Here is a 16350-nt window from a genome sequence, read left to right as displayed (position 1 = left end):
TGTACCTCTGCAATGATGAGGAGAAATCCAACCCGACAGGTGAAATGAGGATGAAAAAAGTGACTGGCTCATATTGTTAAGAGGACCATGTCAGTTTATTGCTGTAAGGGATTGTTAGGGATGTTTATTGCTAAACGGCCTCCTCTTCCCACCCACCTTGACTCCCCATGTCAGGTTATAGGTTTGGAAAAGGAGCCATATTAATTCAGTAATGATGTATTAAAGAGATTTTGTATTATGGGACCAAGCACAACTAGGATAACCGTAGACTTACATTAAAAAGTACAATTATAAGATAACTTGTTAACTTTGACATGGTTTGGACCAAATGACTGAACTTGTTTTTTAAAAAATTGAATTTGAAAGATGAGAGTATATTAGCTTTTTCTGTTTCCTTAGCTCAATTTCGTATAATTTCTATATGTATTTATTCTTCCAGACTTGATGCAGGTGTGGTTGGAATTGTTGATATACCCTTGGAGATCATGGAACCATCCCATAATAAGCAGGGATTTCTCAATGTCCAAGAGTATAATCATCTTCTAAAAGTTATGGGACGATACTTGGTCCAGTACTGTAAGGACACTGGAATCAGTGAGTATTCAGTAGTCATAGTAAGAGATACTTAATGGGAGATTAACTTGGTGATGCCTTTAAGCTGGAATGAGTGTACTGATTCGGGTACCAGTAACCCCAAACCCTGAAAGAGAGTGCCTGCATTAAAAAAACAAACATAAGGGAAATTAGTCTTAAAATCTACCCCAGAATATTACATGAGAAATAAAGCAGCAGATTAATAATTCTAAGAGGAGGGCAATCAGAGAGCACTATGAAGTGGTAGCTGATCATGTAGAGAGGGGGCAGAAGTTTGCTGGAAACAGGCTGAGAAACCCCCCAAAGGACACTCTAGGACTCTACTGTGTAGGAGTTGCACAGAGTCCCACATGGACGTGAGTAGCACCTGCAGTATTGTTATATCATGCTGTAGAATAATCACTGTTGACCCTGGATAATTGTAGATATATTAAACCATGTTTTGTATATCTAATAAGTCTTCAATATGTTAACTCCAGAAAGATTTAGATGAAAAAAATCACTAAAGTACATATGCTTGGAAACGTAAAAAGATAAACTTTAGTTATCTGGAAAATTTGACTTTTTCAGATCACCTCACTCTCCAGAGATACCTGAACAGCGGTGTGCTGTGCATTAATTAAATAAACTTCCTTTAAATTATGCAGACATAGGGCTTCATTTATGGAAAGAAATAGGCTACTGTGTATTTGTTCAGTGAATTGCATGAAGTATGTATAATTCATGCATATCAAAAATTGTGTCTCTAACCTTGAGACAACTTAAAATCTTATTATTGTCCCATTTGAAATTGTAATCTTAGAATATTTTCTTTTCTTTTGTACCCACTCTGCTTGGTTCTGAAATTTTCTCATACCAGTGAAACAGGAAAGAATGCAGGAACTCAGGGGAAAAAATGTAAAGGGGGAATGACGTTGAGGGCACAGATTTCCTGCCCAGACTGGATTTTCCTGTCACAGTCTAAAGCCTCCTCAGAGTGTGGTCTGTGGACCGGCAGCATCAGCATTACCTGAGAGCTTGTTATAAATGCAGAATCTCAGGTCCCACCCCAGAACTACTGGACTAAAATCTGCATGTTAGCAAAATCTCCAGGGGATGTGTATGCACACTGAAGTTTAAGAAGCACTTCTCTGAAGAGTACATCTTTTGCTTATCATAGGCATACTTCTTCACGTGTTTTTTTTTTTCTCAGAGACATGTTTGAAGTTATACTAAATGTAGGAATGACTACATTATTTGGCTGGCTGTGCTTAAAGCTGTAGAGCACATAGGAATATACAGGGTGAGGTGGTATAAATCAATGATCTACTTGCTGGTCTTTAAATGCTAGCATGACATGGTTCAAAAAGAAAACGCTGAGCATTTGAAAATTATGTCACTTCCCCCATCCTCATATTTCCTCTGGAAGCTCCTTTGTGTGGAGTGTGGGTAGCCTCCCAACTTCGTACTCTCAACTCCAGGGTGTGACTTGCCAGCCTTCCCCGCTGTATGTAACTTCCTATTCCTATCTTATCTACCTAACTTTTTCAGAACGTTCTCAGTAGATGTAATAAGATTCAAGATTAGTAAGTTATATTTGTATTGTAATTATTGGTGATTAATAACATGTTGATTTCCTAATTCCGTAATTGTCTATAAATTGATTTAGGGCTAGAGGATACTCTCACAAAAGATGTTCCTCTAGAAGGAAAGCAGAGAGTGGAGAAAGGACAGTGAGCATGTGCATTTGCTCACGTATCTCACAATTTCATCCCCAGACATCATTATCAAACTGAATCAAGTGATCAAGGTCAGAACTGGTAGACTCAGGAACTGTGCTGAGGAGATCGACCTTCAAGGTCTTTGCTTATTAATTCCCACAGGAGTAAGCAAAGTTATGTAATGCTTGACTAATACCCTGAAAGCTAGTATTCCAGGACACGCATTTTAATGAAAAGTATTTGGGTAGATTTTTTGCCTTATAAATAAAAGATGCAGTCTTTGTATTTGCTGCAAGTCTGATCAGTTTCTGTGGAAAATTGGGCCCTTGTAAAAATCGAATCAGCAGAAAGGGGAATGGAGAGGTAAGGACTTTTGTGTCATTTGTCAAATCTGCATTTACTTTTGGCACAGTTCATGCTAAGAATCTCAGAAGCGTTTTTCTTGTCTCTGAGTCTGTCCTCACCTCACTGTCTGCTACTATGTTTTCTGAAACTTTATGCATCCTTACAGTAAAATGGAAATATTAATCAGCAGCTTTTTGGAATAGGGAGAGAAGGAGAAGAAGAAGATAGAGGGAAATATCAAATGAAATTTGAGTTTGAGCAGCAGCAATTATGTAGAAGCGTATTACTAAAATTTTCCGAAATGGATCAGAATATAGCTAACGTGCTAAAATGAAATCTATGATGTAATAAGCACAGTCTTTCCTAGCAGCACTCAAATCATAGGGCCTCAGGTTGGTAAGAAGGTTAAAAATCATTTAATTGAGTCACTACCTCCCACCCCATGCTTTAATTCCCCTCTACCTCACGCACCCCTGCCCTAGGCAAGTGGAAGCCACTTTAAGCCTGAACAAGGGTTTTCCATGAAAGAAAAATCGCTACTTCTTGAGGCAGCCCATGAATCTTTGCACAATTGTGTTAGAAAATACATTTTCATGTTAATGTCAAATCTGTTTCTCATATGTTCTTTTACTCATTCGTCTGTGCCAGGCATGGAGTGTTATAGGACCAACACATCAGATGTGGTCCACCCTTTCTGGGAATTTACAGTCTAGCAGGGCTAACGCAATTTCACAATTAGAAATGGGATTGGTGCCCAACAAAGAAGAAGTGGGAGCCAGTGATCAGGAGCTCACAGTTTAGAGGCCAGAGAAGGCCTCAAGGAGGAGTTAGCAAGGGTAACATCATTCTCCCCTTTGGGGCCAGGAAGGATAGGTCTAAAGCCTTTTCAAATGACAGCCCTCTATTTGAAGTTTTCTGTCTCTCTTCAGTCTTATATTATCCTAACATTTCCAAGTTCTGTTGTTATTCTTTATTTGACAAGGCATTAAATATATTCACCATTTTCACATTATTTTTTGTGAAGTCTATTACTTGGAAACAAAAGGTTCAGATGAAACCTTGAATAAAATGGGATCATCATCTCTTTAAGTTGTAATTCTGTTGCTATAGCCTAATATATTCTGAGTAAGCACATTATTGACCCTCAGTGTCTTTATTACCAATTAAAGTTCTTAATAAAATGTTTAATGTGTGTTCTTGTTAAGCCATACTTCTTTTATATTTTTCCAGTAAGTGTTTTTGGACCCTAGTGTAGAATCCTACATTTATTCCTATTAAATGTTATTACCTTATTAGGCTCATTTTTTTCATGTTGTCAGGACCATTTTTGGAATCTAATGGTGACTTTTACCTAATGTGCTATTCTTCCTGATATGTTAGGTTTGGCCAATATTTTCTCTCTGATTTTATTTAAATCCTGTTGCACTGGATACAGAAATCAAGCACTTGGCCCTCCACCGATGACCTCCAATGAGGTAGAAATGGGACACTGGGTGAGGACAATTAACCATATTAATTTTTCAGTTTGTGTAATTTTGAAAGTAAGGGATAATATTTGTTAGATGAATAATTCTTTTAAAAATAGATAACTCTCTATGCCTTAGCTTGGGCTGCTATAGCAAGATACCATAGACTGACCAGTTTATGAGCAACGTAAATTTATTTCTCATAGCTTTGGAGGCTGGAAGTCCAAGATCAGGGTGCCAGCACGGTTGGGTTCTGGTGAGAGCCCTTCTTCCAGTTTGCAGGCTGCTGACATCTTGTTGTATCCTCCCATGGTGGAAAAAGAGTGAGTGAGCTCTCTGCCCTATTCTTATAAGGGCACCAATCCCATTCATGATGGCTCCCCCTAGTGACCTCGTTACTTCCCAAAGGCCCCACTTCCAAATACCATCACCTTGGGAGTTAGGCATCAACATAGGAATTTAGGAGGGACACAGATGTTCAGCTCGTAACAGTCCAGTAGCTAGATGTAGCTAGCTGCTCACAACAAAATTTTGTTTCTCTTATTATATACTTAAGTCTCTGAGATCTCAGGAAGGCACTTCAAGAAAAGTGAAACACAACATTCTGCTAGGGATACACACGTTGAGTGAGGAGGCCTGTGTAAGTATTGAAAGATGAGGCTTGAGACAAGTTTATTTGAAGGTGTAGGTTGAGAAGCAAGTCATTTTCTTAAATTCAGTTTTTGAAGTTACGGATTTTATGTATTTATTCTATTGTCTTTTTAAAATATTGTATTTTATCTTTTATTTAAAAACATTTTTATTATGGTGGTATGGGCTGAATTGTGCCTCACCTGAATTCATATGTTTTAGTCCTAACTCCCAGAAACCCCCAGAATGTGATTGTGTTTGGAGATAGGACCTTTAAAGAGGTGATTAATTTTAAATGAGGCAGTTAGGCTGGGCCCTATCCAATGTCACTGGTGTCCTTATACAAAGAGGAAATGTGGACACATGAAGAGACACCAGGGATGGGTGTGCACAGAGAAAAGAATATGTGAGGACACAGTGAGAAGGTGGAGAGAGGCCTCACAGGAAACCAACCTGCCAACACGTTGATCTTGGGCTTTCAGCCTCTAGAGCTGTGAGGAAATAAATCTCTGTTGTTTAAGCCACCCAGTCTGTGGTGTTTTGTTATGGCAGCCTTAGTAAAGTAATATATATGGGAAATTGCAAAATTAGACAGATTTAAGGAAAATGAAATCCGTAAACCCTTCATCCAACCTCAACAGTTATCAACTTCTGGGCAAACTGGTTTTACCCATGCTCCCACCTACTCCCCCACAACTGGGTTATGAAGGCCATTCCAGACACTTTATAATTATATCCGTGTGTGTGTGTGTGTGTGTGTGTGTGTGTGTGTGTATTTTTTTTTTTTAACATGGAAGAACTTTTTAAATAAATTTATTTATTTATTTTTGGCCGCGTTGGGTCTTTGTTGCTGTGCACGGGCTTTCTCTACTTGCAGCGAGCGGGGGCTACTCTTCGTGGCAGTGTGTGGGCTTCTCATTGCAGTGGCTTTTCTTGTTGCGGAGTACAGGCTCTAGGTGTGCGGCACCACAAGCTCTACTTGTGGCGCATGGGCTCAGTAGTTGTGGCTCATGGGCTCAGTAGTTGTGGCTTGCGGGCTCTAGAGTGCAGGCTCAGTAGTTGTGGTGCACGGGCTTAGTTGCTCCGCGGCATGCGGGATCTTCCCGGACCAGGGCTTGAACCCTTGTCCCCTGCATTGGCAGGCGGATTCTTAACCACTGTACCACCAGAGAAGCCCAATACTTAATATCATAAAAATATCCTGCCTATCTTTTATATTTCGTATTATTTTCTATTATAATTCATAGCCCCTCTACCCCATCCTCATATTTCTCTTTACTGCTCACTCTCTCTTTTTTTTTTTTTGGCAGGGGGAATTTATTTGTAGGAAAAACTGAGTTGGTTGTCTTATAGTTTTCATGGTTTAAATTTTGCTGACTGAATTACCGGGTGTAGTTTAACAGATTCTTCCATTCTGTTTATTTCTCTGTAAATTGGTAGAATCTAGCAGCTTGACCAAATTCAGATGTGTTTTTTTGTTGTTGTTTCATCAAGATGCTTCAGAGGTGGTAGTGTGTTCTATCAGGAGCCATAAGTCATTCGATTGTCTCTCTTTTAATGATATTAACAGTTAATGATCAAAGCTCAGATCCCTTAAGACTTCCAAAATCTTATATTCTAATTCTTTCATATTTTCTTTGATTATTAACTCTAATACTTCTGTAAAGAAAAGCTTTTTTCATCTGCTATTTGGTTACCCATGTTAGCTGGTAATTTACTATTTGAGAGCAGAAACAATAGAACTCTATATGACTAAACAAATTACGTTGGCTGAAAGCTTGATTTGAGAGGAATTAGAGATACAATTAAAATATTAAAAAACATTATAGACATTTGCCTAACTGATTTATATGGCATAAATATGTATTCTGTTTAAAATTGTTACTTTGTGCCAGCTCCCAGCAAACAGCAGGATGGTTCAGGAGTTCAGTGGATAGATTTCTGTTTTTTAAAAATGATCACATTCTTAGATTTTATCCATTTACACTGCTTTCACCTGGTAATTGAAATTATCACCATTGACAGCACTTATGCTTCCTTTTCTTTCTGACTGCACTTGTATTATTATCATGATAATGACATTTTTTACATCTACAATGAAGTTTCTTGCTAAAATATCTCAGAGGATCTCACCTGTGTTGCAAATAAAATATGAAAAAGCCAGCCCTTCTTCTTTTGTCTGGAATTAAATACAGTTGGATTCTTACACTTTGATTTTTCTCTGCCATACCAGAAGCAAGACCTCAAAACTCTCTTCATTAGTCTGTATATGTGTACATTAGAAGAAAGAGTAAGTTGTATCTAATGACTCTGATATTAAGACAGTGCAATCAGAATTAAACACAAGTTGTATTAACAACAGCAAAAAGAGTCTTTACACTTTTGAGACCATTAAGTCAGTTAGGGGGCTTTGTGTATGTCTGAGTAAGGTAAAGAGAGTCCTGGTAGAAAGAAAAATTATGCTAATCCAGGTATTGAGGAGACTTAGGTAGCTAACTAGGCTATTGCCCATGATAACACAGAATGTTTTATGAATATATTTCTATTATTAAGTCTAATTTTGATTTCCACATTTTAAAAAGAATAAGAAAAAATGAGTATATCTAAAGAAAGCTATGAACATGACGAAATAAAAGTATAACCTAAAAAGGGAAAGTAAAATTGTTCCTTTATAAGGAAAGAACCAGTAGAAACCTAACTCTCCTGAGGTTTGTTTTTGAAAGTTTGTCACCCTGAGACCTCCATCCATCTTCCTTCTAGTCTCCAGTGTGCAGAACGATGTGGTTCTGAACTGGTAGGCAGGAAGCCCTAGGGGACCTTAGAGGGTGGCTTGGAGTCCTTGAATCCCTGGCTACCAGTGATTGTCTAAGATGGCATTATGTCTTGTACATGTACATGCTACAGTTTTTCAAATACGTATAGATGTAGTTGTGGGTAGTAAGATGTAAAATCACACAAAAGTATGATTAAATTCATGATTTATTTATTTTTTTTTTGTCATCATGTATTTTCTCAAGTCGGGAGCAGGGGGTGGTTCTGAAATCATTTTTGCAGCTTAAGGAGATCCTCGTGGGAAGCAGCTGATATGGAACAAGCGAAAATGATGCGGCATTGTCAGGTGAAGTAATGACCTTACTATGAAGTTGGACCAACTCCGCAGATTCCTGGAGTCTGTGGAGTCTGCTGTGTTCACGGTAGAGTGGAGAAGATAAGGTATTCTGACTGCAGCTGCCACCTACTTCTGCCATTGACTGTACTGTACCATGAGACTGACCCAACCCCACTCTGCCACATCTATGAGCCAAGAGAAAGAATGGCACTGGAAGCACCTTCAGCACCACTGAAGACATCTTGCCTTGTTTCATCTCGGCTCAATTTTTTTGGTTTTTTATTTTTATTTTTTCTTGCGGTTCGCGGGCCTCTCACTGTTGTGGCCTCTCCTGTTGCAGAGCACAGGCTCCGGATGCGCAGGCTCAGTGGCCATGGCTCACGGGCCCAGCTGCTCTGCAGCATGTGGGATCCTCCTGGACCGGGGCACGAACCCGTGTCCCCTTCATCGGCAGGTGGACTCTCAACCACTGCGCCACTAGGGAAGCCCCCATCTCGCCTCAATTTAAATAGAGTTCTTTGGGAAGTGATCATATAGGCCTTCTCTCATCTCAAATGCACCACACATTCTCTAGCCATCATGGCAGTTCTTCCTGATAAGTGGCCGCTGGCCTCAAGAGTGTACAGGCTTCACTACCAGCTGATGGGAGTTGGCGTATCAGTTGAAACCAGTTTGCTATCCCTAACCCAGAGATGCCATAAATGATCACACCATGAATCAGCTTAGCAAGAGTCTCATGTCTAGCTTAGCTAAGGTAATGACAAATAGGACAATATTCAACAGAGGAGGAGGTATGATCAACAGTCCTCTGAGAATGGATGTGTAAGTTCTATTTGAGATCTTTGAAAATAGAATATAATCATCTATTTAGATGCAGGGCTACCTGAAGGTAGGGACCTCATTTAAATACCTTCTCCATCTTAAGATTTACCTGGTGCTTTGATTTCATAAACTGTTTTAGGTTTCCTTATTTTGATTGAAAACATCAAAGCTTTGCTTTGGTAGTTTATTACTGAATTTTATTACTTCTCCACTTGGCTAACTGATTCCCTAAATGTCATTATACATTCTATGAATAGATACGAAACTGACATCTAGGAGGCTGTTAACATTTCTCCTCTTTTTAAGAGGCAAAATCTATGTGAACTGCTCTTTTAGTTACTGGTTTTTGACAATTTTTTTAGTAAGTTATTGCACTAGTTCCCACTATTTTTCCCTGGTTTTAAGAGGCTTCTGAAAAATTAATCAAATTAATTTAAATGTTAGGAATCTTCTGAATACAGTACTCCATACATAGCAATAAATTAAATTTTCACAGCTTTTCTCAGATACTTATTCTAGAAATCAGGACTTTAATTGTGTGCATTGATCCCTGATTATTCCATTAATTTAACAAGCTTGTTGATTATTCAAACAAAAGTCTCAAGGTATGTATTCTATAATTTTGAATATTATAAATATTTCCTGTTTATAAATATTAACTAAATTTTAAAATCAGAATACCTTGAGGTTGTTAAAATAATATAATTATGAAATTAATAAATTTTGGGTTACCTACATAACATTCTCCATTGGGTGGAAATATTTAAGATGTATTTTTAAAAGTCAAGTACTTTTTCATATTTTGAAATTTCACTTTTTTGCTCTTAATTGACTTCTTGATGAAAGGGCAATTTAAAAACCTTCATTAATACACATTAACAAAAAATAGTTTATTAAAACCATATATTAAAAATATCCATAACTGTATACCACTTCATATGTTAAGGCCAACCTAGTTTAATAAATTTTATTATTAATTTTACTATTTCTTGCCAGACTAGGATAGACAAGAATTTTTTTCTAGGTTTATTGGGCTATAATTGACAAAAAAAAATCATGTATGTTTATAGAGTGAACAACATGACGATTCATGAAATACTTGTGAAATATTTACCACAGTCAAGTTAATTAAAACATCTGTCACGTCACACAGTTACCTTGTTGCATGTGTGGGGGGTAAGAATGCTTAAGATCTACTCTCTTAGCAAATTTCAGGTATGCAATATGGTATTATTAACTATAGTCACCATGCTGTACATTAGATCCTCAGAACTTACTGAGTTTATAACTGAAAGCTTGTACCCTTTGACCAACCTCTCCCCATTACCTCTGGCCCACAGTTGCCAGCAACCACCATTCTACTTTTTGTTTTTATGAATTCAACTTTATTATTATTATTTTTAGATTCCACATATAAGTCATATCATATATTGTTGTCTGGCTTATTTCATTTAGTAGTAATGACCTCCACATTCATTCTTATAGCAAATGGCAGGATCTTCAACAGTTTTGGCTAAATAATATTTTATTCTCTCTCTAGCGCACATGTGCACAGACACACACACCATTTTCTTCAACCATTCAACCATCGTTGGACACTTAGGTGGTTTCCATATTTCCATATCTTGCCTGTAGTGACTAATGTTGCAATGAACATGGGAGTGCAAATATCTTCTCAAGATACCGATTCCATTTTCTTCAGATATATACCCAGAAGTGGGTTTCTGGATCATATAATAGTTATATTTTTAATTTTTGAGGAAACTCCATACTGTTTTCCATAACGCTCATACCAATTTACACTCCCACCAACAGTGCACAAGGCTTCCCTTTTCTCCACATCCCCAACGTTTGTTTTATCTTCTCTTTTTGATAATAGCCATCCTAACAGGTATGAAGTGATATCTTATTGTGGTTTTGATTTGCACTTCCCTGATTATTCGTGATGTTGAGTACGTTTTCATGTACCTGTTGGCCATTTGTATGTCTTTTTTGGAAAACTGTCTATTCAGGTCTTTTGCCCATTTTTCAGTAAGAGTTTTTTTGTTGTTGTTATTCAGTTGTGTGAGTTCTTTGTACATTTTAGGTATTAACCCCTTATCATATAAATTACTTGCAGATATTTTCTCCCCTTCTGTATGTTACCTTTTCATTTTTTTGATTGTTTCATTTGCTATATAGAGACTGTGGTTTGATATAGTCCCACTTATTTTTTTTTTTTTTGCTTGTGCTTTTAGTGTCATATCAAAAAAAAATCATCACCCAGACCAATGTCAAGGAGAGCTTTTTGTATGTTTTCTTCTAGGAACTTTATGGTTTCAGGTCTTACAATTAAGTCTTTAATTCATTTTGGGTTAATATTTATGAGTGGTATAAAATAATTTCATTCTTTTGTGAGTATATCCAGTTTTCCCACCATTTATTGAAAAGAATGTTCTTTATGTATGTTCTTGGCACCCTTGTCAAAGATTAGTTGGCTATATATGTGTAGGTTTATTTCTAGGCTTTCTATTCTATTCCACTGGTCAATGTGTCTGTTTTTATGCCAGTCCCATACTGTTTTGATTACTATAGCTTTGTTATAACTTGAAATTAGGAAGTGTGGTGTCTCCAACTTTGTTCTTCTTTCTCAAGATAGCTTTGACTATTCAAGGTCTTTTGTGGTTCCACGCAAGTTTCAGTATTTTTTTTTGTACTTCTATGAAGAATGTCATAGTAATTTTCATAGGGATTGCATTGAATCTATAGATTGCTTTGAGTAGTATGGACATATTCTTTCAATCAAATATTCTCTCAATCAAAGAACACAGGATATCTTTCCATTTATTTATGTCTTCAGTGTTTTTCGTCAGTCAATAGATTTCAGTGTATAGGTCTTTCATCTCCGTGGTTAAATTTAATCCTAAGTATTTTATTGTCTTTGATACTATTGTAAATGAAATTGCTTTCTCAATTTCTCTGTCAGATAGTTCATTGTTAGTGACAGAGATGCAACTGATTTTTGTATGTTGATTTTGTATCTTGCAACTTTACTGAATTCCTTGTTTAGTTTTTTGGTGGAGTCTTTAGGTTTTGCATATATACTATTATGTCATCTGCAAACAGAGAAAATTTTAACTTCTTCCTTTCTGATTTGGTTGCCTTTTATTTCTTTTTTCATGACTAATTGCTCTGGTTAGGACTTCCAGTACTATGTTGAATAGAAGTGGCAAAATTGGATATCCTTGTCTTATTCCTGATCTTGAAGAAAAACTTTAACTTTTCACTGTTAAGTATGATGTTGGCTGTGGGCTTGTTGTCTATGGCCTTCATTATGTTGAGGTACATAGTTTCTATAATTCATTTGTTGAGAGTTTTTATCATAAATTGGTGTTGAATTTTGTCAAATGCTCTTTCTGTACCTATTGAGATGATCATATGATTTTTAGTCCTCATTCCATTAATGTAGTTTGTCATATTTATTGATTTATGTATGTTGAACTGTTTTTGCATCCAGGGATAAATACCGCATGATCCTTTTATTGTTCTGTTGAATTTGGTTTGCTTTGTTTCGTTGAGGATTTTTGCATCTATGTTCACCAGTGATATTAGCCTATACTTTTCTTTCCTTATAATGTCCTTATCAGGTTTTGGAATCAGGGTGATACAGACCTCATAAAATGAGTTTGGAAGGGTGTCCTCCTCTTCAGTTTTTTGGAAGAGATAGAGAAGGATACGTATTCACTTCTTTAATGTTTGATAAAATTCACCACTGAAGCCATCTGGTCCTGGGCTTCTTATTTGTTGGGAGATTTTTAAAAAAATGTTTTATTGACATATAGTTGATTTACAATGTTGTGTTAGTTTCAGGTGTACAGCAAAGTGAATCAGTTATACATATACATATATCCAATTTTTTTTTTTGATTCTTTTCCCATATAGGCCATTACAGAGTATCGGGTAGAGTTCCCTGTGCTATACAGCAGGTTCTTATTAGTTACCTATTTTATATATGGTAGTGTGTATATGTCAATCCTAGTCTCCCAATTTATCCCTCCTGCCCCTTATCCCCTGGTAACTATAAGTTGGTTTTCTACATCTGTGATTCTACTTCTGTTTTGTAAATAAGTTCATTTGTACCCTTTTTATTACATTCCACATATAAGTGATATCATATGATGTTTGTCTTTCTGTGTCTGACTTACTTCACTCAGTATGACAATCTCTAGGTCCATCCATGTTACCATAAATGGCATTATTTCATTCTTTTTTATGGCGAGTAATATTCTGTTGTATGTATGTACCACATCTTCTTTATCCATTCCTCTGTTGATGGACATTTAGGTTGCTTAGATGTCCTGGCTATTGTAAATAGTGCTGCAATGAACATTGGGGTGCATGTATCTTTTCAAATTATGGGTTTCTCTGGGTATATGCCCAGGAGTGGAATTGCTAGGTCATATGGTGGTTCTATTTTTAGTTTTTTAAGGATCCTCCATACTGTTCTCCATAGTGGCTACACCAATTTACATTCCCATCAACAGTGTAGGAGGGTTCCCTTTTCTCCACACCCTCTCCAGCATTTACTGTTGGTAGATTTTTTGGTGATGGCCATTCTGACCAGTGTGAGGTGATACCTCATTGTAGCTTTGGTTTGCATTTCTCTAATAATTAGTGATGTTGAGCATCTTTTCATGTGCTATTTGGCCATCTGTATGTCTTCTTTGGAGAAATGTCTATTTAGATCTTATGCCCATTTTTTGTACGGAAACACAAAAGACCCCAAATAACCAAAGCAGTCTTGAGAAAGAAAAATGGAGCTGAGGAATCAGACTTCCTGACTTCAGACTATACTACAAAGCTACAGTCATCAAAACAGTATGGTACTGGCACAGAAACAGAAATATAGATCAATGGAACAGGATAGAAAGCCCAGAGATAAACCCATGCACCTATGGTCACCTCATCTATGACAAAGGTGGCAAGAATGTATAATGGAGAAAAAGACAGTCCCTTCAATAAGTGATGCTGGGAAAACTGGACAGCTACATGTAAAAGAATGAAATTAGAACACTCCTTAACACCATATACAAAAATAAACTCAAAATGGATTAAAGACCTAAATGTAAGGCCAGGCCCTATAAAACTCTTAGAGGAAAACTTTGGCAGAACACTCTTTGAAATAGCAGCAAGATCTTTTTTCATTGACCAACTAGAGTAATGGAAATAAAAACAAAAATAAACAAATGAGATCTAATTAAACTTAAAAACTTTTGCACAGAAAAGGAAACCATAAAGAAAACAAAAAGACAACCCTCAGAATGGGAGAAAATATTTGCAAATGAAGCAACCAACAAGGGATTAATCTCCAAAATATACAAACAGCTCATGCAGTTCAATATCAAAAAAAAAAAAAAACCCAATCAAAAAATGCTGGGAGATTTTTGATTACTGATTCAATCTTTTTACTCACTCTTGGTCTGTTCATATTTTCTATTTCTTCATGATTCAGTCTTGGTAGTTTGTATGTTTCTAGGAATTTACCCATTTCTTCTTGGTTATATAATTTGTTGGCATATAATTGTTCATAGCAGTCTCTTAAGAGCCTTTGTATTGATAGTTCTGTTGTATCAGCTGTAATGTCCCCTCTTTCATTTCTGACTTTATTTATTTGAGTCTTCACTGTTTTTCTTAGCTAGTCTTATTAACAGTTTAACATTTTTGTTTATCTTTTCAAAAAGCAGCTCTTAGTTTCATTGATCTTTTCTATTGTTTTCTGTTCTCTATTTCATTTATTTCTGTTCTGATCTTTGCTCTTTTTTTCCTTCTGCTAACTTGGGCTTAGTTCTTTTTCTGCCTCCTTGAGGTATAAAATTAGGCTATTTGAGATCTTTCTTGTTTCTTAATGTAGGTGTTTATCGCTATGCATGGGTTTATTTCTGGGCTTTCTGTTCTGTTCCATTGATCTCTATTTCTGTTTTTGTGCCACTGCCATACTGTTTTGATGACTGTAGCTTTGTAGTATAGTCTGAAATCAGGCAACCTGATTCCTCCAGCTCTGTTCTTCTTTCTCAAGATTGCTTTGGCTCTTCAGGGTCTTTTGTATTTCTATACAAATTTTTAAATTATTTGTTTAGTTCTATGAAAAACCCCATTGGTAATTTGATAGGGACTGTATGGACTCTTTAGGTTGCCTTGGGTAGTATGGTCATTTTAACAATATTGATTCTTCCAATCCAAGAACATGGTATATCTTTCCATTTGTTTGTGTCATCTTCAGTTTCTTTCATCAGTGTCTTATAGTTTTCAGAGTATAAGTCTTTTTCCTCCTTAGGTAGATTTATTCCTAGGTATTTTATTCTTTTTGATGTGATGGTAAATGGGTTGTTTCCTTTGCCCTTTTGATTTCCTCTTTGACTCCTTGGTTGTTCAGTAGTCCATCATTTAATTTCTACCTATTTGTGAATTTTCCAGCTTTCTTCCTCTTGTTGATTTCTAGTTTCATTATGGTCAGAAAAGATACTTGATATGATTCAATCTTTGTAAATTTGTTAAGATTTATTTTGTGACCTAACATATGATCTATCCTGGAGAATATTCCATATGCATTTGAGAAGAATGTTTATTTTGTTGCTATTGGATGAAATATTGTGTGTATGTCTGTTAGGTCCATTTTATCTAATGTATAGTTCAAGTCCATTTTTTCTTATAATTTTATCTCTGGATGACCTATCCATTGTTAAAAGAAGGGTAATGCAGACTCCTACTATTATTGCATTGTGGTCTATTTCTCCATTTGGATCTGTTAATATTTGCTTAATATACTTAGGTGCTCTGATGTTGGGTGTATGTATTTACAATTGTTAATAGCCTCTTGATGAATCAGCTTCTTTATCGTTAAATAATAACCTTCTTTTTCTCTTCCTACAGTTTTTGACTTAAAGTATGTTTTGTCTGATATAAGTATAGCTACCCATGCTCTCTTTTGGTTTCCATTTGCATGGTATCTTTTTTTCCATCACTTCAATTTGAGCCTATCTGTGGCCTTAAAACTGATGTGAGTCTTTTATAGACATCATATAGTTGGGTCTTGGTTTTTATCTATTCAGTCACTTTACGTCTTTTGATTGGAGAATTTAATCCACTTATATTTGAAGTAATTATTGATAGATAAGGATTTACTATTGCCATCTTATTAATTGTTTTCTGCCTATTCTGTAGTTCCTTTGTTTCTTTCTTCCTCTCTTGGTCTCTTCCTTTGTGATGTGATAATTTTCTGTAGTATTGTACTTTGAATCCTTTCTCTTTATCTTTTGTACATCTGCTATAGGTTTTTGCTTTGTGGTTATGAGGCATACATAAAACATGTTATAATTATAACAGTCAATTTTAAGTTTACAACAACTTAACTTCTATCACATATAAAACTCAACTGTTTTACTCCCTCCCCCCACAAGCATTTTATGTTCTTTATTTCACAATTTACATATTTTAATATTGTGTATTCATTAATAAATATTGTAGCTATGGTTTTAATACTTTGTCTTTTAACCTTTATACTAGAGTTAAGTGATTTATATACCATCATTATAGAATTAGAGTATTCTGAATTTGACTATATACTTACCCTTACCAGTGAGTTTTATATTTTCACATTTTTAAGTTACTAATTAGTTTCCTTTCATATCAGCTTGAAGAACTTCCT

General features: G+C 36.0%; 1 protein-coding gene across 1 annotated transcript in view; it reads left to right on the top strand.

The window, feature by feature from the left end:
* MORC1 (MORC family CW-type zinc finger 1) overlaps positions 1 to 16350 on the top strand; it is a gene marked incomplete at its 5' end in the record, with an annotated part of 179692 nt that overhangs the window by 76987 nt on the left and 86355 nt on the right. Inside the window, 1 exon segment of the mRNA XM_089909893.1 lies at positions 440 to 594. Coding sequence (XP_089766019.1) covers positions 440 to 594 — 155 coding nt within the window.

This window comes from Delphinapterus leucas, chromosome 4, assembly GCF_059928025.1.
Source record: "Delphinapterus leucas isolate spDelLeu-1000000601 "Yukka" chromosome 4, BTC_Dleu_Yukka2, whole genome shotgun sequence".
NCBI lineage: Eukaryota > Metazoa > Chordata > Mammalia > Artiodactyla > Monodontidae > Delphinapterus > Delphinapterus leucas.
This window is presented reverse-complemented; position numbering and strand designations above follow the sequence as displayed.